The sequence below is a fragment of the Narcine bancroftii genome, chromosome 6, assembly GCF_036971445.1.
Source record: "Narcine bancroftii isolate sNarBan1 chromosome 6, sNarBan1.hap1, whole genome shotgun sequence".
Lineage (NCBI taxonomy): Eukaryota > Metazoa > Chordata > Chondrichthyes > Torpediniformes > Narcinidae > Narcine > Narcine bancroftii.
The window spans coordinates 73,058,692-73,083,274 of record NC_091474.1 but is presented as its reverse complement, the minus strand read 5'-3'; the positions used below and the strand labels follow the sequence as shown (position 1 = coordinate 73,083,274).

Genomic DNA, 24,583 nt, shown 5'->3' with positions numbered 1-24,583 from the left:
CAGAAAAATTCTTTAATGAACTAAAGGGAATAATATGGAAATTCTTGTGGAAAGGGAGGGAATCAAGGGTAACGTTAGATAAATTAGCAGAGAGGTATAATCAAGGTGGCTTGCAGTTAACAAATTTTATAAATTATTATAGAGCCACACAATTAAGGTATTTATCAGATTTTTACCAGACAAGGGAAAAACCAGACTGGACTAAGATAGAACTAGATAAAATAGGGGAGAAGGTACCGGAACATATACTTTATAAGTGGGATGAAAAGCTGGTACAATATAAAAACTCACCAGTACTGCATCATTTACTTAATACATGGAAGTATCTCCTTCCTGGTGGTAGAAGAGTAAAGAGGACATGGCCTGGGTGGTGGGGGTCCTTGAGGATAGAGGCTGCTTATTTTTTAAAGAAACTGACCCTTGTATACGTCCTCGATGGAGTGGAGTCTGGTGCCTGTGATGTTAACAACCCTCTGGAGTTTATTCTTGTCCTGTGAGTTGGTGCCTCTGTACCAGGCAGTGATGCAACCAGCCAGAATGTTTTCCATGGTCCACCTTTAGAGGGTTTCGAGACTCTTTGGTGATACACCAAATCTTCTCAAACACCCCACAAAGTATAGCGACTGGCGGGCCTTCCTCATGCATGGCTTCATAGGTCTTGGCACAAAATAAGAGAGTTGGGACCTTCTGTTACAACTTTCCAAACACTCATTTGGCTGTACAGTGTATTGTGCAGTTCTATGTACAGATTAAAGGAAGGGTGTGATTGGATTGGAGAGAGTGTAGATAAGATCCACAATAATGCTGCCTGGATTGGATGTCTTTAGTTAGAGGGAGATATTGAATCAGCAGGGCTTGTTTTCCCTGGATGGAAGGAGGAGGAGGCGTGACCTGTTAGAAATATTAAGATTATTAGAGACATCAACAAGGTAGATAAGACTGAACCTTCTTTCTATGGTAGGGGTAATGAAGCAAGAATTTTAAAGGAGATCTTCAGGGTAAGTTTTTTTTTACACCGTGGTGCACATTTGTGAGCACACTGCCAGAGGAGGTGGTGGAATCAGACAGATATTTAAATAGGCAAGGCAGGGGATACAGTCTGAATGTGGACACATGGGATTCGTGTGGATGGTCAGCAAATATGAAGTAGACTGAAGGACCTGTTTCTGTGCTGTCCATCTCCATGACTTGGGCCAGATGTGGGTGTGGTGATGTGAGAGGGGATTGTTGTTGTTGTTGATCACTTTGGGTGAGAGGGGGTGCTGAAGGAGGATCTCTGGTGTGGAGTGGAGATGGGAGGCGTCCACAGAGAAGAGGGGCTTGCAGATTGGTGGGCTGCAGCCAGCTTTCAAGTGCTGCTCAGCACGCTCCTCTTTCATCTGCTACAGCAGGGGATGTAGGTGGTGAAGTCTGGTCAAGGTGAGGAGCACTCTGCCACACGGACAGATTTCCAACACAGTACGATGCTATTGGATGTTTAACTGGGGAGAGAAACACAGATGGAAGTGGCTGGACTTCTGATATGATGTGATTTAACCCAAAAATCATTGCAATGTTAATTCTACACTGGAAAATTCACATTTTTTATTTCATAACCATAAAATTAACACTGCTTTAAGTCTGAATTTCTTAATCTCTCTATAGATGCCATCTGACCTGCCGAGTGTTTCCCAAGTTCAATTTTTATTGAAGATTTCCACTTTTTCTTTTGTATTGGAGTTTATATTGTATTGAATAACAATTAATTTAGATCCAGTGACTATTCTGAATTTACCAGAAGGTGCACACTCAGCATTGTTGTTGATTGCTGCAGGGGAGAGCGACGTCGATGAACAAGGCATTGACTGCAGTCAGTTAACGTTTTTCCCTGCGCTTGGTGAAAGTGTCTATTCCGAAGAATTCTTTGAGCAGTGTGTGGAGAGACAAGCGATTTTCGAAGTTCTGGTTGAGAAAGAGAAGGTAGGGATGTACAGTAAAACCACCCATGGGGATTGGTAGATGCCAGATAAGTGAATTTGCCGGTTGCTTGAGATCGCGTGTTGCGTGAATTGGGGAACTGCCCTCTTGGGGGCACCAATTTAAATTTCTCTATTTTTTACCTATTTATTTTCCACAATTTTTATGCCAGTTGCTCGAGGCTCTTGATTCTTGGTTTTCGGATAACAGGGATTTTACTGCACTTTCCATATTTTAGAACTGATTTGTCATATTATTAAGTTCATTCCTCTCAGAAAATTCATTGAAGTGTAAAATTGTTCATTTAGGTTTGGGAGATCTACAGAGCTTCTAACTTCAGTTGCCTCGTGAGGAAAGTAAATGCTGATCATCCTCTGGGGGCATTTTTAAACACCCTCGGCTGTCCCTGCACAGACTCTAGGGCATTTATATACCATGGCTTTCATCACATCTTGCCAGGGCAAAGGTTTAAACAATAAACAAATAAACTCCAAGCCATAGACTAAAAGCAATCTTCCTCGAGGAGCTCAGCAAATCGAGCAGTATCTGAGGGAGCAAAAGAACGGTCGATGTTTCAGGTCAGAGCGCTTCACCACCCGACAATGTATCGACTGAAGATGATGACACAAAAGTCTGCAGACACTGTGGTCAAGTAAAAATGTACTGACGTGCTGGAGGAACTCCACTGGTTTCGTAGTGCCCATAGGAGGGAAAGATTTATAACCGAAGTTTCGGACTCGAGCCCTTCCCCATGGGTAAAAGCAGGAAAGTGTCAGAATAAAGTCAGAAGAATGGGAGGGCGAGGAGTTTAGACCAACAGACAGAAGGTGTTAATTGGATACGATAAGATGAAAGGTGAGAATTGATTTTGTCTCAATGAAAGGAGACAGAAGGAAAAGGGAAGAGAGAAACAGAGCGGGGGAAGAATAATGGGGGAGGGGGGGTGGTTTAATGTTTCCACCTGAAATTTGCTGGGCCTAAAATTGCTATGCGCAGACGTGTGGATTGTAGAGGATCAGGAGAGGATTGACTGGAATATTGAAGGACCTTGAGGAAGGGCTCAGGCCCAAAATGACTTTACCTCCTATGGACGCCGAGTTCCTCCAGCATTTCTGTGTTTTTATCACAATCACAGCATATGCAGGCATTTGTGTTTCAGCTCAGAGGATGATGGGTGGACGAAATGGCGAGGGGGAGGGGTGGAATTGGGAGATAGAGGCAAAAGGGCGATAAGTTGAAGGAAACACTGAATGCTGTTTAATTTTTAATTTAGACATGAAGCACGGTAACAGGCCCTTCCAGCCTGTGTCGCCCAAATGCCCCAATTGACCAACAACTGCCATCGGTTTTGGGAGATGACCAGAGCACCCGTGGAAAAACCCACGCAGACATGGGGAGAACGTACGCACTGCTTACAGGCAGCGCTGGATTTAACCTGGGTCTCAGGCGTTGCAACAGCATTACACTGCTACACTAACCATGCCACCCCATAATGTTGTCTTGATCCTGATTCTAATGATCCTAAATTCTGGTCTCCTTCTTGCTCTAAAGGCCCTAGATTGTGCCTGATTCCAAAGATCCCAAATGGTTTCCTCAGCCAGATCCCAGAGATGGTGATTGCTGAGGCCCTGAATACCTGGTCTGATTTCAGTGATTCTCAGTACTAGGGCATTTCCTCCTTTCATTCATTCAGCCCACATTTGCTGACTGGTTTGGTGAGACCATGCTTGGAGTACTGTGCACCATTCTGGTTTTTCAGCTCTGGGAAGGATTGAAATAGGTTGGAACAAGAGCAGAAATTCACTAGGATGTTGCTGAGACTGGAGTGCTTGACTTACTGGCAGAGGTTGGACAGGCTGGGTCTTTATTTCCCTGAACATAGACTGAGGGGTGACCTTCGAGAGATTTATAAATTTATGAGGGGCATGGATAAGTGAAAGCTCAAAGTCTTTTCCCCAGGGTAGATAATTCTAGAACTAGAGTACCTCAGCATATGGTGAGAAGATGAGATTTAAGAGGGACCTCAGGGGCTACATTTTCACTCAGATCATGGTCCATATCTGGAATGAGTGGTGAGAAGAATCGATAGAAGTCAGTACAGTTACAATATTCAAAAGACATTTGTACAAAAAAAGCTAGGAGGTGGTAGAAAGCCATGGACAAAATGCAGAATGGAGGAATCAATATGCCCATGTTGTGGGCATGGATGAGTTGGACCAACTCTTGGTGTACAACTCTAACTGCTGATAATGTGATGATGGAAATGGGTCAACTTCCAGGGCTGCCTCATTTTAATACAGCATGCTTTCGCAGATCAACAGGAAGTTTACTCTCATTGTCGCTGAAGGCCACTTGTTGATGGAAAGTGTCCTGCTGTTTGGTAAAAGTCATTTCTACATCTGTGAGAATTTCACTCTGTCGTCTTCCGATGATGTTTACTGCACAAATCACCATCCTTCCAGGTAATGTTATAACCATATAACCATTTACGGAGCGGGAACAGGCCATGTTGGCCTTTCAAGTCCGCACCAGTTCACTGATTTTTGTGCGCCCTCTTCAGGCATTGGTCCTGGTAGATCTTCATAATGTTATAACGGTGTATAGCTCAGCCATTCATACTCTCTCCTCGACCTCTCTGCTCTTATAGCACTGACAGTCGGAGGACCCGCTCCCCCACCCCACCCCCCCCTCCCCCCATTGTCCTAGATTGGTGTGCTGTCACCCTTTATTTCCCAGCTGAATGACTTGGCACCCCCTTGACCCCCTGGTAACTATAGAAATGATCCCTGCATGAGGAAGACCTTGCTGTGGGTATGTTCTCTGCCATGGGAATTGTTCCTGTGGGGCTTGTCATCAGTGTTGCTCTGGTTTTGCTTTGCAGCATTAATGATTCCTACATTTACGACATGTGCAATAAAGAGACTGGTGGGAAAACTCCGACATGTTATAGATATCATTGGCATGAAGTGGAAGAAATCCAGCATCGGCGCTTCCTCCTTCAGGTAATCAAAGATTTCTCCATCTGATCCGGTGAAACCTGATCCCAACATATCAGCTGTTCCCATTGTGCTCTCATTTGCGAGGACAATGATCCCAAAATAATTCTCTGTTGTGGTGGTAACATTGGCCATTGTGTAAGTGGACACTTGTTCTGATTGAGATGAAATCTTGCAGCCACTTTGTCCCACTCCACCACGAATGCACTGTTATGTAGTTGCAATATCCTGTTTAGGACCGTTTAACTTTTGTCCTCATTCTTTACCTTTAGGATGTTGCATTTGAAATCTTTTTCAAGAGTGGATTTTCAAAGTTCCTAATTTTTCATAAAAATGATAAGAAAAACATATTTAAGCAGTAAGTAACTATTAAATACAACACATGGTTCTTTAAACCTACTGCCATTTGAGTGATGAAATTCCACTGAATTTCTTATTGATGTATCTTTTAATTGTGTATCTTTGTCCTTTACAGATTCTGCAATTTGATACCATCCTTGAAGAAAGGGGGTTTTGACACCACAAGAAGTCACAGGTGAGTTAACTCTGTGAGGTTTCCTGCCTGCTGTGCAAAGGGCTTCGTTTCTGGTGAGCTCCCTGCTCCATTCAAAGTTTAAAGTTAAGATTTATTGTCAGAGTACATACGTGACATCACATACAACCCTGAGCTTCTTTCCTGCAGGCCAGGCAGAATGTCTACTTATCCAACATTCAGCATCCAAACTGGATTCAGACCAAAAAGCAATCTGCTGGGCGAAGGTTTCTGACCCCAAATGGTGACCGCACATTTCATTCCACGGATGCTGTTCGGCTGTGACTTCCTCCAGCAGGGTGTGATTATCTCCACATTTCTGCGCCTGCAGCTTCTTGCATTTCCTAAACACAGACCAATGTTATTGTGCACGGGAAAGCATGGATGTTTGAGGCTGTTCTGCAGCCACCCTTTCCCCACTCCTTCTCCATTCACAGAAACACAGAGCAGGGAAAAAGGCCCTTCAGCCCATTGAACTGGCTACTTTCCACTAATCCTACATCAATTCAACTTCTTTTATTCTCCCAAATTCTCATCAATTGACTCGAGAATCTGCCACTCTTGTACACACTGGGGACAATTTATACTTGTCAATTCACCTCCCAACCTGTATGTCTTTGGGATATGGAAGCAAGCTAGATTACCCAGGGAGAAGGTCAGGTCTCTGGTGTGGTGAAGTAACAGCTCCATTAGCTCTCTGGTGTGGTGAAGTAACAGCTCCATTAGCTCTACCACCCAATGTTTCAAATCCTTGAACTGGACCATCATTTTCTTCATACACACTCCCTAAATTATCATCCATTGATTGTAGCCTGGTCTTGAATGCATCTTAATTTAGGAGCTGCTAAACCCTGCAGGAAAAGAAGTTGCTGAACAGATGCCAAAGTCCCTAATCTGCATGTTTGACTCATCATTGAGAAGGGAGCAAACACAGTTGGCCCAGTTTAAAAATAACCTCTTCATATCACGGATCCTCCTGCAGGGAGTGGGAATCTTGGATTCCTCCCACCCCCTCCAGTCATCCCACCTGACAGCCATCTCAAGTTCCTTGGAATCCTCTGCGGCAAGTGGACGCAGCAAAGAATGTGCAGAGATTGTCCACCCCTGACTCGTGATCACTAGATGGGATAGACGCATATGTTCAATGTGTATGAACACCAGCAGCTCCATGGTCACCCCCAGAGCACCCTCATCTGGTCTTTGAACATCAAATTACATTTATAAATGTTTAGAAATAAAACCAAAGCATTATCCATTTGTATAATTTATTCAGTGTAATGAATGTTTAAACCATGATACTCACATTCCTTAATTAACTTTGACATCGAGCTGCTTGGAGCTCCTTAATATATTTCACTGGGCACTTCCTCATTTAGAATCAATGACAAATGAGTGCCCATCGCCTTTGGCTTGACCTTTACCTTGTTTTGTACACCCTTCCAATGTCCTATAATTGAACCTATTTCAGACATTGGGCTGAGCTTTTGAGATAATTACATTTGTTTCAGTGTGTGTTGACTTCAAATGTTTATTGACTGAGACTAAGTCAATCTTAACCATTTGGAATATGAACATAAAGGGAATGTGAAGGGTTCTCCAAATTCACTGTAGCAATTTGAACATTGCTGTACATTTGCTTGTGACACTGTTAAAACACATGCTTTGCCGAAAATCTTCGTAAATGTGCTATCAGAAAGAATGCCACACAGTCTTGAAAGACATCTTTGCAATCATATTTAGCAAAATAGGAATTATTTGTGACCATTACTAATTTAGTAGGCAACACTGCCATTACATTGTCTAATTTGGCACCAGCATCTTTCATTGATACCTGCAATGAGAATTATGCAGCCAGGCATGCATCACGATACATCCTTGTACAGGTAGATTTCTCAATCAGGCTATCTATGATAATATGGTCAGAGTGAAGTCAGAAAAATACCAAGTTAGTTAATTGCCGTTAAACCTAAATCCATTTACAGTGATATTATCCATCATTATTACAGCGTCATCATTTCCAAAATGAAAGCCTGTGGGTGAATGTTTTTTTTCAATTAGGGTGTTATTCACCTCTTGTGCATGAGGTGATATATAAAAGATTTATCATGTATCATCAGAGAGAACTTAATTTTTGGTGGTTGATTTTGGGGGAAGTAGGATGAGCAGGATGGGCGGTGGAATGGGAATTTGCGCTCTGGTCAGACCCCACAGGAGAAGCAGAATCACAGCCAGCAAGGCCCTTATCTCTGCGCCGCGATTGCTTGCGGTGTGGGAGAGTTTCACTGCCTCTGAGTGCAGCATGTATGTGGTTGACACAGAAGCTCAGAATCCCAGTCGTGAGCATCTGGCCAGAAACTTTCTTAATTTGATATCAAGATGCCCTCTACCAGCAATAGTGAAAACATCTTGCAGCTAGATATCTACAGGAACACTGAACTTTTGCTGCCTTGCCTCCAGCAGTGAGTGTATTGTCAGTGTCCAACCTCTCAAATCAAGTGGGGTGAAAACCAAAGTAAGATGTTCCATGGGGAGCAGGTTGTGTACATGCCCGGACATTATCACTGCTGGCACAGTTTCCAGACTATAAGGGTCAATCAAGAGGAGAAACTGTTTTGCTTTGGGAACAGTGCCAAGACCAAAGGAGAAAAGAATGAATTGAGGCAAATAAATTTTATTTGCGGCTGGGTCACATTTAGCCAAACCATAGAGATCCATTCCCCTCACCAATTCTCATTCACTCACTCTCCAAGAGACCTCGTCTTGCTTGGCGACAGAGTTGGGGGCAATGAGCCCACTGAAGTCGGGCTCCTCGTCCAGCTCAGCGATCTGCTTTACTTTACTCCATTTGTCCCTCTCTCGCCGTAACTTCCGCAGGCAGGGCCGACACAGCAGACCTTTCCTGGCCAGGTAAATGTCCTCTATGCGATCAATAGTATCGCTTGGCTCTTCGGGAATCTGCGGCATCGTGAAGGGATTTCGCATCACATTCAGCTTCTTCAATTTTGGGAGCTTGGTTACTTTCTCCGGCATGTAGGTGATGCGGTTATCGAACAACCCCAACTCCTTTAGTTCCTTCAATGTACCAATGGTGGTTGGAATCATTTCCACTAAATTGAGCCCAAGGTTCAGGACGCGGAGGTTTTTCAGCTGAGTGAGTTCGAAGGGCAAGCCATCCGTGGTGAGCTTATTATTGGACAGGTCTAGGTAATAGAGCAACTCCAACTGGCCAATATTTTCAGGAATTCTCTCTATCTTGTTTGTGTGAAAGTCAAGGTATCGAAGCTTTGGGAATTTGTTAATGTAGTCTGGAATTTTTTTGATCATATTTCTACTGAGGTCAATTTCTTCGATGTCAGTCAGTTTCAGGATACACCTGGGAAACGTTGCTATTCCCATATTGCTGAGGTCCAAACGTCGTTTCCCATCCACCGTGATCTTCATGGATTTTTTTGCCATCTTGAGGGTAATTTTTTTCCCCTGTGGACCTTTCTTTTTTGGCATCTTCCTGATTTTTGTTTTTAAGAATAAAGAACAATGAGAAAAGGTCAAATAGTTTCCTTACCTACTGCAGAAATCAATAGCTACACTGAGTTAGGTGGTACTTTCAAGTTCATGTATCTTCCTGCCCTGTGTTAAGCTCCAGTCAGGTAGCACCCCCCACCCCTCACTATCTAACAGCATCACCTTTCTTTCCTTTCTCATCTGTTTATCCATCATCCCTTCAAACTGCACTTCATTATTCTGTCGTATGAGAAGTCAGAACCTCCACCTCTTGCAGATTTCCTGCACTATTACAATTGGGAGACCAACTTGGGCATAAACCTAAGGTGCATCTTGAAGGTGATTGAGTTGCACCAAAAGTCGACCACCTTTTTGGAGCCTGGCTTCCCAGGGCAAAGTGAATGAACCCACTTCTGCCCAAACTCACATCGCTGTCGAACCTGTGAAATTTCTCTAACAAAGTCCCCTATTACTGCTTGTCAAAAGAAAATGCTGGAGAAACTCAGCAGGCCAAACAGCATGCATTAGTCAAGTCAATTATTATCATTCAATTGTGCAAGTACAACCTGACAAAACAGTGTTCTCGGGTCCTCAGTGAAAAACATGCAAACACACAACCAAACATAACACATATACAGACAATCAATACACATGTTGGACAAGTATTCATCTACACAAATAAATATTGTTTTGTTAATATTAGGGTCTCGGATTGTTAATGAAATACATAGCCAACGTTTCAGGCTTGAGCCTTGTATCTTTATATTTGCTACGAAATGTAAAGAACATTGTTTGACCTCCTGAGTTTCTCCAGTATTGTGTGTTTACTACATTCACGGTGTCTGCAGTCTTTAGTATTTCACATGGTCGACTATTTCTTCTAGTTATTCAAAATCCAGCTTTCCCTGTGCAATTTTCCTGCTCTTCATAATACAAATTGTTATTTTTCATCAATTACTTTAGCCAACTATTGGGGATTTTGAACTTTGCTGTTTGTTTCACACAAATGACACATGTCGCACAATGTCTGGGACAAAGCTTGCCACTTCTGTAAAAACACAATGCTGGAAAATCTGAGCAAGTCAGGCAGTGTCCTTTATATAGCAAAGGTAAAGATTCATAACCGATGTTTCAGGCTTGAGCATCAATTTTCATCAAGGTATGAGCAAAATGTAGGCAGCTTGATGAAGGGCTGAAGCCAAAAACATCGGTTATGTATTCTTATCTTTGTTATATGATACTCTGTTTGACCTGTTAAGTTTTCTTTGGGCACCTGCCTACATTGTGCTCATACCATGATGAAAGGTTCAAGCCTGAAATGTTGGTTATGAATCTTTACCTTTGCAACATAAAGGAAGGACACTGTTTGACCTGCTGAGTTTCTCCAGCATTGTTTTTACTTCAACCACAGTGTCTACAGATTTTTGTGTTTTATGCCATTACTGCTTGCATTTATTTTAAAGACTAGAGGCTGAATGGGAACAAGGAAGGCTTGTTCTCATTTTACAAAGGAAGATGATATACATTTTAAAATCCTCCTAAGTTAGAGCAGTGCATGAGTGTCCTGAGTAAACTTTTAACGTGGCTTAACACAAACAAATGGGTCTGAATGTAAGTGGAACTGAAGCTGGTTAAAGCTCACTTCTCTGTGGCTGCCTTCTCTATGACAACACTTAATTGTGCTAAGCCAGGTTGGGTGGTGATGGATGATTGTTTGGGAAGCAATATGAGTTTCTCACATACATACCTTTCCATTAAAAAGGCTTCATTCCAAGCCCTAAGGGACACTGGCTATTCATTAATCATATTCAGCCATGTGCAGGGGAATCTGAGATAATAACTAATCCATCCAGCTAATTTCAATTATCCATGTTGGAAGGGAGAGACGCAAAAAGAATACACGGTCTAATAGAGTGTCTCAAATCTATCTGTAAAAACTTGTCCAGAGGCACACTTACTGTTTTTAATGTGCAGTCACGGAGTTGGCGATGTGTCTGGATGACGACTGTAGACGCACTGCTGAAATGTTTGCTTCCTGTGCAGGGGTCCCTGGGTCAGAGAGGGCCCCCTGTTTCAAGTATCATAGAACCGATGTCTCAGGTTACTCCTTTGTTATTTAATTTTGTCGGAGATTGAGGTGGGGGGGGGGGGAACACACTTAGTGTCTTTCACCCTCAATTAGTTTTGAAGTCGATCCACTGTGAAAACATAAGGGATATAGCAGCCAGTTAGTACCCCTCCATAAATCTTCGTCCGCGAAGCCAAGCCAAAGAAGTGTAAAGCCAGCTCTCAGTGTCAGTGAAGTATTGACCACTATCATCCACAAGTGTGTTAATTGATCACAGAACACACCGCCAGCCCTTTGGGTCACGGGGCTCATGTTCAGCAGCACCAAATGGCATTGAATTCATGGGGATAAGATTGTACCAGTTCACACTGCACCATTCCAGTCAAGTTTATTGTCATCAGATTGCACAAGTACAGTCCGACAAAACAGCATTCTCCGGTCCTTGGTGCAAAACACACAACCAGACATAACGCACATGCAGACAAATTATACAAACCGACATAGGTGACTCACTAAGCAGACTGGCTATTGGAGGGGGAGTCTATAAGACAGGAGCAGAAATAGGCTATTCAGCCCATCGAGTCTGCCCTGCCATTCAATCATGAGCTGATCCATTTTCCCTCTCAACCTCACTTCCTGGCTAATCAAAAACATATCATTCTTAAATACACCCAATGTCCTGGCCTCCACAACTGCCTGTGGCAACAAATTCCAAAGAAATTCCTCTGCAACTCTGTTCTAACCGGGCACCCTTCAATCCTGAAGTTGTGCCCTCTTGTCCTAGACTCTCCCACCTTTCTACATCTACTCTGTCCACGCCTATGAACATTTGAAATGTTTCAATGAGATTCCTCCTCATTCTCCCAAATTCCAACGAATACAGGACAAGAGGGTGGAGTCGAATTAATGATGGGCCCAAGTAACAGCAAGGAAGTAAATAACTTTCTTGGCTCTTTCCAAGTTTTGGATACTTTGGTTGCTCTCAGATTGTCTAATATTAATCAAGTTCCAGAACCACGAGGAACAATGACACTTTGCGTGAAAAATAGTGTTGTTATTCATGGCTAATTTAGGCTGATTCACAATAATATTCAAATTTACAATCATTTGACCCTTATTCTTCACTCATTACTCACCAAGGACAAGCTGACATGTAGAACTTGTATATATAAAAAATTCCCATGTCCTTTAGGGTTTTCACCATGTCTGTTTTAGGGATTCAAAGTTAAACCTGCTGATATTGTGAAATTGTTTTCCCTCCTTCTTCCCTCCCTCAAATGTGTACATCTCCCTGCCATTTTCCTGCTCTCCCTTTACCCCACCTTCCTTTGCTCCCTCCTCTCTGTCTCTCATCTCTTTTCCCTCCATTTTCAGCAAATTTGCTTTTGCCAAATGATTTATTTGCACCATTTCCAGTTTGAAAGTTATAGAACTGTAAAAACTGTAGATGCTGGAAAGCAGAAATACCCCTGTACATGGTGAAAGCACTGAATAGGTGAGATGGGAGCAATGATTGTGAACAAATTCCTGATCCATTTCCCATGGTTGTACCTCCACAGTTGTGGTCTGACCTGCTGGCTGAATCTAGTATGTACAGATTCTGTTAAAGACTTTCAATGTTTTTCCAAAGGGATGTTGTATGGTGTGGGATAGAACACTAATGAACAATTGGCAGTGCATTAGCTAACAGAAGGAAGTAGCAAGTTCCTTATTGAGAAGCTCTTGTTCCACTCTCTAATGCTACTTCACCCAAGGTCTGACTGGGTCTTTTAACCAGATGCAGTTTCAACTGACTGGGAAGTATTCTTTAGAAAGCCTCAGGCTTTAGGAGAATGATGGCAAAATTTAATTTTAACTCATAAACAGGAATTGGTGTCAACTTGAACCACATGACCGCAAGAGCAATAATTTCCACTACAAAGAATTGTGTTTCTGCAGAAACATGACCAAACCCTTGCAGCCACTTCAGTAGTTTTATGGGGAAGTGACTATTGTAATAAAGAGAACGAGACAATCAGCTTGCTCATCCTAAACTTCCGCAAGCCCCTATGTGGAATGATTGGATGTTCAGTGATGTTGACTGAGGACACCTGGATAAATCTCCTTGCATGTCCTTGTGATGATCATTACTGGGGCCTTGTCTAAAATTTCATCCAATAGATAGTGGATTTAACATCATAACCTTTCCTTGGAAGATTCTAAATTTAAATTTAGACATACTGCATGGTAACAGGCCCTTTCTCCCCAAGAGCCCATGCTGTCCAATTTCACCCAAGTAACCTATATTCTCTGGAACGTGCGAGGTAATCGGACCATCCAGAGGAAATCCATGCAGACACGGGGAGAGTGTACAAACTCCTTCCAGACAGCTTGGGATATGAACTTAAGTCCTGACCACTGGCACTGTAACAGCATTGCACTTCGCTAACCGTGACACCCAAATAAAGTACAAGAGTGACTAAAGCTTACTCAAAGAGGAAGGTCTGAAGGCCTTAAAGAAGGAGAGTTCAAGGCAAAGAGGTTCAGCAGGGAATACCAAGAAGTGGGTGTAGAACGTGTCGAAAGAATCAAAGGCTTGTTGATCCAAACCAAGGCTTTTATTAACTAGAAGACTGGAGCATATCACATGTAGGTTGACCAGTCCAGAATGACCTGCTCTGGCAAGGAGCAACCCTTTAAGTCCTGCCAGTAGGCTTGGCTACACTCTCAGCCAATCACAGTCATCCTACACTACAATCTAAACATATACACATTGGTGATAGAATCTGTACTATCACATTCATTCCCTCTTTGAGAACTGACCCCGGGGAGGATGGAGGGCTGTGAAAAAAAAGAAAAAGAAAAAATGGGCCCGGTGGAGGTTAGGGGCTGTACCAGTCAGGGGGCCTGACCATCCAGCATGACCGCCGTGGTGCCGGGATTGGGGTCGCTAGAGTCGTGTCGCCAGCAGGCTCATTGGGTGCGGCCACTGCTTTGCTCAATTCCCCAACGGCGTTGTCGACTGTCTGGCCTGAGCTGGTGGGGTGGTGCTGGTCCCTCTGTTCAAGCACATGATCTGGGGGAGAAGGATTTGAGGGAGGTTGGGTTGGAAGCACTGCTGGGCCTGATCCGCTTGGGCTAGGTCCCTTACCCATCCGGGTACTCAATGTAGGCATAATGCGGGTTCACATGGAGCAGAGTCACTCGGTCAACCAAGGGGTCGTTCTTTGAGTACCGGACGTGGCGTCGCAGGAGGACCGGCCCGGGAACCATCAGCCACAGCAGTATGGTTGTTCCTGATTCGGATTTCCTCTGGAAAGAGAACATCCTTTCATGGGGGTTGGCATTGGTCACAGTGCATAGGAGGGAGAGGATGGAGTGTAGGGCACTAGTGAGCACGTCCTGCCAGTGAGAGGCGGGGAGACCTTTGGACTGGAGGGCAAGCGTAACCGCTTTCCAGACAGTGGCATTCTCGCTTTTGACCTACCCATTACCGTGTGGGTTATAGCTGGTAGTCCTGCTTGAAGCAATACCACGCTACAGAAGGTACTTCCACAGCTCTGTGCTCATAAACGAGGACTCCCTGTCACTGTGGATGTAACTGGGGTACCCGAAGATGGCGAAGATGCTGTGCAGGGCCTCTATGACTGAGGAGGCATTCATGTCCGAGCAGGGCACAGTGAAAGGGAAGCGGGAGTACTCGTCGATGGCTGTAAGGATGTAGGTATTATGGTTGGTCGACGGTAGGGGCCCCTTGAAATCCATGCTGAGATGCTCAAAGGGGCGGGTGGCTTTGATGATGTGGGTGTTCTCCGGACAGAAGAAGTGGGGCTTGCACTCAGCGCACACCGGGCAGGCTCGGGTCATGGAGTGAATCTCCTCGACCGTGTAGGGCAGATTGCGAGCTTTACAAAGTGCACAAACCTAGTGACCCCTGGATGACAGAGCTCCTCGTGGAGTCTCTGCAGCCTGTCCAGTTGTATGTTGGTGCAAATCCCCCTGGAGAGTGCATCTGGCGGGTCATTGAGTTTACCAGGCTGATACAGTATGTCATAATTAAAGGTGGAGAGTTCGATTCTCCACTTGGTGATTTTGTCATTCTTCATCTTACCTTGCTGGGTATTGCTAAACATGAAGGTGACCGCGCGTTGGTCGGTCAGCAGTGTAAAGTGCCTGCCAGTAACGTAGTGTCTTCAACGATGTACTGCTTCAATGGCCTGGGCCACCTTCTCGACAGAGAAGTATCGTCTCTCAGGACCTTGGAGGGTTCTGAAGAAGAAGGCTACCGGCCGGTCAGCCTGGTTCAAAGTGGCTGCCAGTGCAAAGTCGGACGCGTCACTCTCGACTTGGAATGGGATGGACAGCGTTGCAGCGGCGATGTCCTATTTGATGTGGTCGAAGGCCACTCTGGCTTCGGTTGACAGGGGGAAGGAGGTGGTCTTGATAAGTGGCATTGCCTTGTCGGCACAGTGTGGAACCCATTGGGCATAGTAGGAGAAAAAGCCCGGGCAGCGTCTGAATGCCTTGTGGGGGGGGGTGGTGAGTCCATGAGGGGACGGATGCGGTCAGGGTCTGGCATTACCACCCTGTTCTCCACCACACAACCTAGAATTGCGAGCCGAGTGGTCCGGAAGACAAACTTGTTGAAATTTAGGTCAAGTTCAGCCGAGTTGCTGTCTGAAAAAATTTCTCAAGGTTGGCATCATGATCCTCCGTGTCATGGCTGCAGATGGTGACATTGTCCAGATACGGGAAAGTAGCAGTCAGCCCGTACTGGTCCACCTTCCGGTCCATTTCCCGCTGGAAGACCATGACGCCATTTGTGACCTGCAAAGGGTACCCTGAGGAATTGATACAGCCGCCCATTTGCTTCGAAAGGCGTGAAAGGTCGGTCTTTTTGGCGGATCGGGAGCTGGTGATAGGCCGAACGTAAATCAATTCAACACATCCGTGATCCTTTGAAGGGGGTACGCATCCAGAAGCGTGAAGCGGTTGATTGTCTGGCTGTAGTCAACCACCATCCGCGGCTTCTCCCCTTTTTTTAACAACCACCACCTGGGCCCTCCAGGGACTCGAGTTAGGTTCAATAATACCCTCGTCCAGCATTTCGCTTGTGATAAATTTCCTGTGTTCCTAACTATATTGCCGGCTTTTGGTGGCCACAGGCTTCCAGCCAGTGGTGAGGTTTGCGAAGAGTGCTGGCAGAGCAACTCGGAGGGTGGAGAAGCTACAGTTGAGGGCATGGGGGCGGGTGGCTCGTGCTGCCGCTGGCAGGAGGCTTCCGGGGTGGAGTGGTTACAGACAGAGAGTGGAGCGTGAGGCCCCCCAAAGTGCAGGGAAACGGTTCGAAACTGGCACTGAAAGTCCCAGCAGTACAGGGGCGCACAGTTGGGGAAGGACTAATAGTTTGAAGTCTGTGAACATGATGCCCTGGACTTTCAGGGTCACCATGCAATACTCCTTTACCCTTGTCGAGTGTGATCTGGTCGCCAATGAAATCCTCTGGGCATTGGGGAGAATACCTAATCCGCAACGGTGAGGCAGGTCTGGTGGATCAAACTCTCAATTGACCCTGAGTCAAATAAGCAATTGGTACAATGCATTTTAATCAGTTCCATTGCTTTTGTGAGGGAATGGGGGCAGTCCTGGTCAAGGGTTACTGATGCAGTGACTAGTAATGGGGACAGTGGAGTCCTACGTGATGACGTCATGCAACGTGTGCGTGGTGACGTCACAGAAACAGTCGGGCCGGAGGAGTCAGCTTGAGGAGTTGGTGCTGCTGCCTGCAGCCTGCTGACGGTATGTGCTGGGGGTCGCTACTTGCTGTCGGCGGTGGGGTGGTCAGTCGGGCAGTTGTCAGCAGTTGCGATGGTGGGTACCAGGTTGGTCATGGTGGAATGTCCCTGGTCGGCAGTGTCAGTAGCAGCAGTGGGTACCAGGTCAGTAGCGTCAGTCATGGCGGCAGGTATCTGGTTGACTGCCTCGATGGTGACGGGTCCCCGGTCGGCAGAGTCGGTAGCGGCGGCGGATGTGCCGTGTCCTTGGTTGGCAGCGGCGGCGGGTCCCTGGTCGCCAGCGGCAGCAGTGGGCTCAGCAGTGATGGTGGCAGCGGGTCCCTGGTCAGCAGCAGCGGCGGCCGTTGAAGTCGGGGTTGGGGCCTGGTCAGACGTTGCTTCATGAGGGAGGGTGAAACAGGCCAATGTCATTGCGGCAAGGGTGGGTTGTACCTTCCACACTCGGCGTCTGCCCCGTGACGTCAGGCGCTGCCGCACGGTGTAGCCCTCGCTCTCATTGGACGAGAGCTCTGAGGAAGAAGTGTTTGAATGGGAGGGTGGCGGTTGGGCTTCACACGAGACACTGTGTTTGACAGTGGCCATTTTGGAGCAACAGACTACAGCAAAGTGGCCATTTTTAAGGCCCTTCTGGCACCTGGCTTTTCTCACCGGGCACTGGGACCTGCTGTGCTTGTCCCTCCCACATAAATAACACTTTTTGGGGTCGCATCGGGCAGCGTAGTGGCAGCCAACAGGCCGCCGGTGTGCCAGGGGGTAGTAGGATAGAGGGAGGGCATCCTACTCACATTAGAGCGTTGGGTTCAGCCCAGAGAGTATACGTCCATACTTAAGACTGCATCCTCCATTGTCTCTGTGATCCGGATCATGTCCTCTAGGTTTTCTCCCCTGTGCTCTAGCAGCCACTGCCTCACCTCATTCGATTGGGCCCAGGCCACGTAAGCATCCCGAATGAGATCGTCTGTAGTCTCCACATCAGTTCTGTCTGTTCAGGCACAGTCCCTGCCCATTGCCCTTAGTGCTTGAATATAAGCTCTACAGGACACACCGGGCTGTTGCCTCCTTATCGCTAGTTTGTACCGAGCATAGACCCTGTTTACCGGTCGCTCGTAGAGCCCTTTCAGTACCTTCATGGCTGCGGCGTAAGTGGTCGCGTCCTGGATGCTCTGGTAGACACTCGGGGACACCATAGTCATCAATATTAGTAGTCGATGGCTGTCCTCTATCACGGCAGGGTCAGAGGTTGTAAGTATGTTTCAAAGCACCTCACCCAGTGCTTAAAGTCATTCGAGGCTGTAGCCGACTATGGGTCGATGTTGAGGTGTTCCAGCCATAGTATACACTCCATCCCTTCAAAACTTTCTAGTTAATAAAATTGTAGAGCATGTCTAAAGAATCAAAGGCTTGTTGATCCAAATCAAGGCTTTTATTAACTAGAAGACTGGAGCATATCATATGTAGGTCGACCAGTCCAGAATGACCTGGTCTGGCTAGAGCAACCCTTTAACACCTGCCAGTAGGTGTGGCTACGGTCTCAGCCAATCACAGTCATCCTACATTACAATCTGTACATATACACATTGGTGATAGAATCTGTATATCACAGTGGGGCATAGCAGCCATCTCCTGCCCCATCTGTAGCAAAGACTAGGAGAATGAGGAGGAATCTCATTGAAGCATCTTGAATGTTGAAAGGCGTTGACAGACTAGATGTAGAAAGGTTGTTTCTCATGGTGGGAGAATCTAGGAGAAGAGGGCACAACTTCAGGATTGAAGGGCATCCACAGAACAGAGAGGCAGAGGAATTTCTTCAGCCAGAAGTTGTGAGGCTAGGTCATTGGGTGTATTTAAGGCAGAGATTGATAGGTTCTTGTCATCAAAGATTATGGGGATAAAGCTGAGTATGAAAATAGATCAGATCATGATTGAATGGTGGGGAAAAACCAATGGGCTGAATGGCCTATTTTTGCTCTTGTGCCTTGTAATGGATATCACCACTTTTACCACGTGACATCATAAATATTACCAATGATGTGCTTACCTAATCTAGTGTGAGGTAGCGAGTTCAGAGTGAAGTGGACGGACTGCCCAAAGTAGTTGAAGAGCTTGTTGTGTAATCTTGAGTTGTGAATTAATGCAAGATCAGGCCCTGTCATGGTTTCACTCATTATTGTCCATCAAAAGAAGCCACCGTGTATGTGGTCTCGAGGTTTCCACATGGAGTTGAGCTGCCATGTCAGATTGGCCCCAAATTAAAGTAGCCTGAAGACCATAGATGGAGAACTTTCCCAAGTACTTGAGGAAGAACAGGTTGCTCAGCCATTAAAACCAGGCAGTTCTCCATTTGATTTACCTGATTGCACCGTGGTCCAATTATTTACTCTTGGATTATTTACCAGGGTAAAATGAGGCTGAACATTTTACTGGGGTAAAGTGGAGCAGGTCTGGCTCATGGTGAAGCCTCACCTTCTGATTTGAAGGTTCTAAACATGAGGAAGATGGACAGTTATCACGGTTAACCTGTTACAATATCAAGAGTCCCATGGACAACAAAAAAGACCCAGGCCTCAGTGGCAAGTGACAATGAGCGTGGCCCTGGTTCATCAGATAGAAGGGAGGGAAGTAATGGATTTGTAAACCTCAGAGAATTCCAGACATCACAAAGACACCTTGTTTCAAATAACATCACAATGGTCTGATGTTCACGTGCAGAGAACCCATCGGGTCATTCAAAGGCAGTGAGTGCCTCACAGTTTTGTAATAAATCACTAGATTACTGATGTTTTATTAATGCTCTTCCACTCCTCAATTGTATTGGATAATTTGTATCATCTCTTCATCTACATTCTCTTTTCAGTTGACACTGACATACCTGAATTTTCAGAGCCACGGCAGTTTGAAGTTGTAATCTGGTTTGTAATGACCTGAATGGACATTACTGGAGAGTAAAAGCAACTCAGCACGGTGACATGTGTGATGACAAAACTAATCCAGTGATGCATGGTAATAGGAACAAAATGTAACCTTGGGCAGGACATTACAACAATATATTTGTCATTGCAGTGATATTGTCCTGCTTTGCCAGGCCCAGAGAGATCAAGTCCGGCAGTTACAAGAATTTGTTGTCTGCAGCACTTTTTCATTTTACTTGGTGCAAACTAGTCATTGTATTTAATTAAAGTGATTTGGAAGAAGTAGCCTGTGAAGTTGTTGAGGGACCTGTTTGACCAAACAGTTGCTGAAGTCTTCACAATCGTTTAATGGATTTAATTAACACTAACAGACTGCATTTAAGACCTGGTGTTGAATGGCTCTGTTCATTGGTTGTGATCAATCCACAAAGCAGAACAGAAGCTGTCAGGCAGCATCTGAGAAACCAAATAAACCTTCCTGGAATAGTTGTTGGGAGGTACTGGACTAGTGATTCTTCCTGTTAACTGAGGCAGAAGGTTTATTCTCTGGACTGGGTCCCTGGGTAAACTACAGTATGAACACCCAGTATGAACCAGCTGGTGATTGGGTATAAAACCAGTCCCAGGAAACAGGGACAGGAAATGTATGTGCTTGTTGGTCCCTGAAAACTGGGACATGGCGTACATGCAAGAGTAAAAACACAATGCTGGAGTAGAGTCCCTTGAGAGCAGGGATTACAGATGGGGAGCGGAGCAGTGAGATCCCACAGACCTCCCGTCAGAGTGCAAAGGAGAACTTCTTCAGGATAAACTTTGGCGTCATTTGGACTGCGGACTGCACCGAGTGACACCATCATTGTGTGTGGGTGGGGGGGGGGGGGGGAGTGTGACATCAAAATGACTGTCTGTAAAAAAAATTTCTGTAGGGTTTCATCAGAAATTTATTATAACTACATATCCCTGTTGTTATAACTACATATCCCTGTAGTTATAACAACAAAATCATTTTTTGTTAGCCCATCTTACATGTATCCATAGAACTAGGAGGCTAAAACTCGACGCTCATTTCCTTTTAGAACCTTCTAATGCGCTCCAGTCAGAGCTGTCGTTATCAGCCAATGACAACGATGCTTCGAATCACGTGGTTTCATCTGCACCCGCTACAAGCACACGCTGTTGTTTTCATTGCTGCTGGTGTTTTTATAGTTACTGCTTTTGTCAAATTTTCTGGTGTTTTAGCTACAATATTGTGGTCATTAGTATTTGTAAATACATTTAGGCTGTACGTATGATACTGTAATTTAAAGGTGTCATTTTAATTTTGCTGGTTGTTTATCTCAGTACTATTGCTGTTACATTCAGTGATACTGTTTCCGCTCTGTAAACGGTTTATATACAGGAATTATGAGTAACATTTAATACAAAAACATTATTAAGGATTCTGTATGGTCTGGTATGGGAGAAGGTCCATGGGGGAGGGGGTGACACCATGAGTTACTGCACTGGGTGACACCATTGAGGGTGGGCATCTCTCAAAGAGATTTTGCAGAGTTTTGCAATAGACAGGAGTAAAAAATGGAAGTCTGCAGACACTGTGATTCAAGTAAAAACTTCAGATTTCACCCTGAGACTGACGAGGAAGGAGAGTGGTGTAATGGAAGATTTAAACTGTGTTTTTTTTTAACTTTTGAAGCCTTTGCTTCTGCAAGGCTGAGAACCTGCTTGTTTTTTAGAAACAGCAGACATAATGTAATTTACACTATGAGGCCCAGGGATGCATATGACACATCTAAATTCCACCTTGGGGCCCAGGATGCAGTTTTCTTTTGTTGGTCGCAGACTCTCAGGAGACCTTGAAGATAATTAAATCATTTGTTCAAAGAGATAAGCTATGAAGTAAACAACTTTTGAGTAATGCAAGCCATGGTCCCACTGCTGAAGTTAGAGACTCTCCAAGAGGTGGCAACATCTCTCAGCAAGAAGAAGAACTTCAAGATTCCAACCACGTCCCGGTCGAGGGAGGTGGAGAAGCTGGTACCGGCGCCCAGACAACCTACTACAAGTGTACAGTCGTTGCCTCGCTTCGGCAGTTGGGACCAGTCCAGGCGTTGATAAGTATAATTGGGAAGCGCTTGCATATTGTAGTGTGAATTCAGCTTTAGATTTAGTAATAAAGCCTTGTATAAACTGAACTGCTCTCGGTGTGTGTCTATTTTCTTTCGGTAGCTCGAACACTGTGACCAATCTAAAACGAACTAAGTGAGAGGTACAAGTTTACCCAGGACAATTCCACCCCTTGGTCGCAGTCTGTCACTTACGAGACCTTACAAGCATTTGAGTACAGAAGGAGCGAAAAAGAGAAACTAAAGCTATAATAATCACAAAAACAAGCAATAATGCGAGCAGCTAACGGAGAATATTGTGGCCCAATCCCCCAAATGTACCAGTTAACCATGAAAAAGGATTCCAATCAAGACTCAAACTATCCTTGTGGGCCACAATACCCAGACACTGAAGCTCACGAACAGATTTTGAAACATGCTGAACAATATCAGATACATTAGTGGATACATTGGGAACATATGAACAAGATTCAGAACCGACAACAGCACACGTCCCACCCTGTTTTGCTAAAAGAAAATCCAGGGCCATGCAATGTGGATCGGGTTCTACTCCATGCCTTTCTTTATCTGCACAGAGCCGCTGCCAGAGTTTAATATTTCAGCAGATCGTTTGGACATGCTTATCCTCCCTTTCTTTGGCTCGGTCCTGACTGGTGCAAACAATCTCACTCATCATGGAACAGCGCTGTCGCAGGGCTTCTAGCTCCTCCTCTAGTTGCTCTCTCTTACGCTGAGATTCTACTTCTTGCTGAACTGATTCTGCTTCACGCTGAACGGAGTGGCGTAAGGCTGTGGCCAGCAGCCAAAAACCGTCCGTCAGCGTCTCCTTTTTAACAGGAAATTTACTTTCTCGAAGGAGAGTGGCAACCCGCTCTCCCAGAGGCGCACTTGATGGATCTGACTTCTCATCCCAACTGAGGGGTGGTCCCAACAAAGACAGGGTATTGGCCAACATGCCAAACCCATCGTCTTTGGAAGTCCATCCCGGAATCAAGAACTGCTCAGGGCTCACCTCTTTCTTTCAGCGAAACATCTTGAGACCAACCCTGCTTGTAGTGCCAATTGTCTTGGGTAAACTTGTACCTCTCACTTTGTTCGTTTAAGATTGGTCACAGTGTTCAAGTTACCGAAAGAAAATAGACACACACACCGAGAGCAGTTCAGTTTATACAAGTCTTTATTACTAAATCTAAAGCTGAATTCAAACTACAATATAGAAGCCCTTCCCAACTATACTTATCAACGCCTGGACCGGTCCCAACTGCCAAAGCGAGCCAACGACTGCACATTTGTAGTAGGTTGTCTGGGCGCCGGTAGCAGCTTCTCCACCTCCCCCAACCGGGACGTTGGTTGGAATCTTGAAGTTCTTCTTGCTGAGAGATGTTGCCGCCTCTTGGAGAGTCTCTAACTTCAGCAGTGGGACCATGGCTTATATTACCCAAAAGTTGTTTACTTCATAGCTTATCTCTTTGAACAAATGATTGAATTATCTTTAAGGTCTCCTGACAGTCTGAGACCAACAAAAGAAAACTGCATCTCTGGGCTTCATGGTGGAATTTAGGTGATTCTACTAATTCATATCCATCCCTGGGCCCAATAGTGTAAATTAGATTATGTCTGCTGTTTCTAAAAAACAAGCAGGTTCTCAGCCTTGCAGAAGCAAAGACTGCAAAAGTAAAAAATACAGTTTAAATCTTCCATTACAAGTGGGAATTTAATTGATGCAGTCATAGTGTATCTAATGTACCCGCTGACTCTAGCGTGTGTTTTTACTTCAACCACCATATCTGCAGACTTTCATGTTTTACTTCCCACGGAGTTTCTGCATTTGTTGGTTGTCACTGAAAATAGGGGCACAGAGTCCAAACTGCTTTGTGAGAAATATTTCACATGTTTTCATATTAACTCAAAATCATTGCCGGGCATCAAATCAGCACTCGAACTGGATCAGAGCAGCAATTAATATCTGTGCTGTTAACAATGAGAAAGGGATTCACTGCTCAAGCTTGTTCAAACCACGTGTAAGGTAGAAAGAGAAGAGCCTGAGAAAGCCAACCATCTAATGCTGAACAGGATTTCAGAGCAAGACGCTGTACGTGTCCTTACCCACTGGTTCAGCAGACTGGTCGTGTCTTTCTCAGCATTCCGATCCTTCCTGCCCACAACCGCCTCCTATTGTACAAGCACCTTCCATCTCTCTCTTCCTCCTTGAACAATGGATTACGTCGCGCACAGGATAGTGAGTGGAGGCCAGTGGTCAGGAGAAGCTCTCACTCCTGCTAGATTGGGCTCCTGCTGCATGGAATAGGAGTCATAAAAGTCTTCAGAAGTGAAAATGCTGTCAAACATTTGCCGAAGCAACTCGACACCCTGCCTGCCGCTGTTTCCTTCTGCTTCTTGTTTAATTCAGTTGCTAGGCAGCACGGTGTATGGAATTAGCATGTTCAGCTCTGCAAACAGCCCTTAGTTCCAAGATATTCAAAGACTTTTGCTGCTTTCCTGAGGCAATAGATAACAGTGACAGCATAAAATTCCCCCGATCCTTTATCTTGTGATTGCCAAAACTCAAACACACACAGTTCACAGTTCCTTTTATATTCATGTAAAAATGTAACGTTAATGATATAATTTTCCTTTTGCCTGCCTTCAGAGTCGCCATTAGTATTGACTGGACACAGCCTGAGAGATCTCTTTGTTGAGCACCTCGGCTTTGTCCGCCACAAT

The 24,583-nt window shown here is 45.1% G+C and overlaps 2 protein-coding genes across 10 annotated transcripts in view; one reads left to right on the top strand and one right to left on the bottom strand.

The window, feature by feature from the left end:
• Window positions 1-24,583, top strand: part of wdfy4 (WDFY family member 4) — a 224,292-nt gene that overhangs the window by 148,287 nt on the left and 51,422 nt on the right. For all 5 annotated transcript variants that reach the window (XR_011340161.1, XM_069885345.1, XM_069885346.1 and 2 more), the window contains exons 44-48: window positions 1,814-1,959; window positions 4,270-4,418; window positions 4,838-4,958; window positions 5,225-5,310; window positions 5,428-5,487. Coding sequence is in view for 4 of the 5 variants with exons in the window: in XM_069885345.1 (XP_069741446.1) it covers window positions 1,814-1,959; window positions 4,270-4,418; window positions 4,838-4,958; window positions 5,225-5,310; window positions 5,428-5,487 (562 nt within the window). In the remaining variant the exon portion in view is untranslated. The remainder of the gene's footprint in view (window positions 1-1,813; window positions 1,960-4,269; window positions 4,419-4,837; window positions 4,959-5,224; window positions 5,311-5,427; window positions 5,488-24,583) is intronic.
• Window positions 8,140-24,146, bottom strand: lrrc18a (leucine rich repeat containing 18a). Of its 5 annotated transcripts, none has more exons than XM_069885350.1 (3): window positions 23,966-24,146; window positions 10,944-11,183; window positions 8,140-8,989 (listed from the first exon to the last, which is right to left on the bottom strand). In XM_069885350.1, exon 3 carries the CDS (start codon window positions 8,983-8,985, stop codon window positions 8,215-8,217), a length of 771 nt encoding a protein of 256 aa, XP_069741451.1. In that variant the 5' UTR covers window positions 8,986-8,989; window positions 10,944-11,183; window positions 23,966-24,146; the 3' UTR covers window positions 8,140-8,214. The 5 variants fall into 5 exon arrangements, with proteins under 5 accessions (XP_069741451.1, XP_069741449.1, XP_069741452.1 ...); XM_069885348.1 differs by lacking the exon at window positions 23,966-24,146 and adding an exon at window positions 19,697-19,804; XM_069885351.1 differs by lacking the exon at window positions 23,966-24,146 and adding an exon at window positions 19,291-19,429.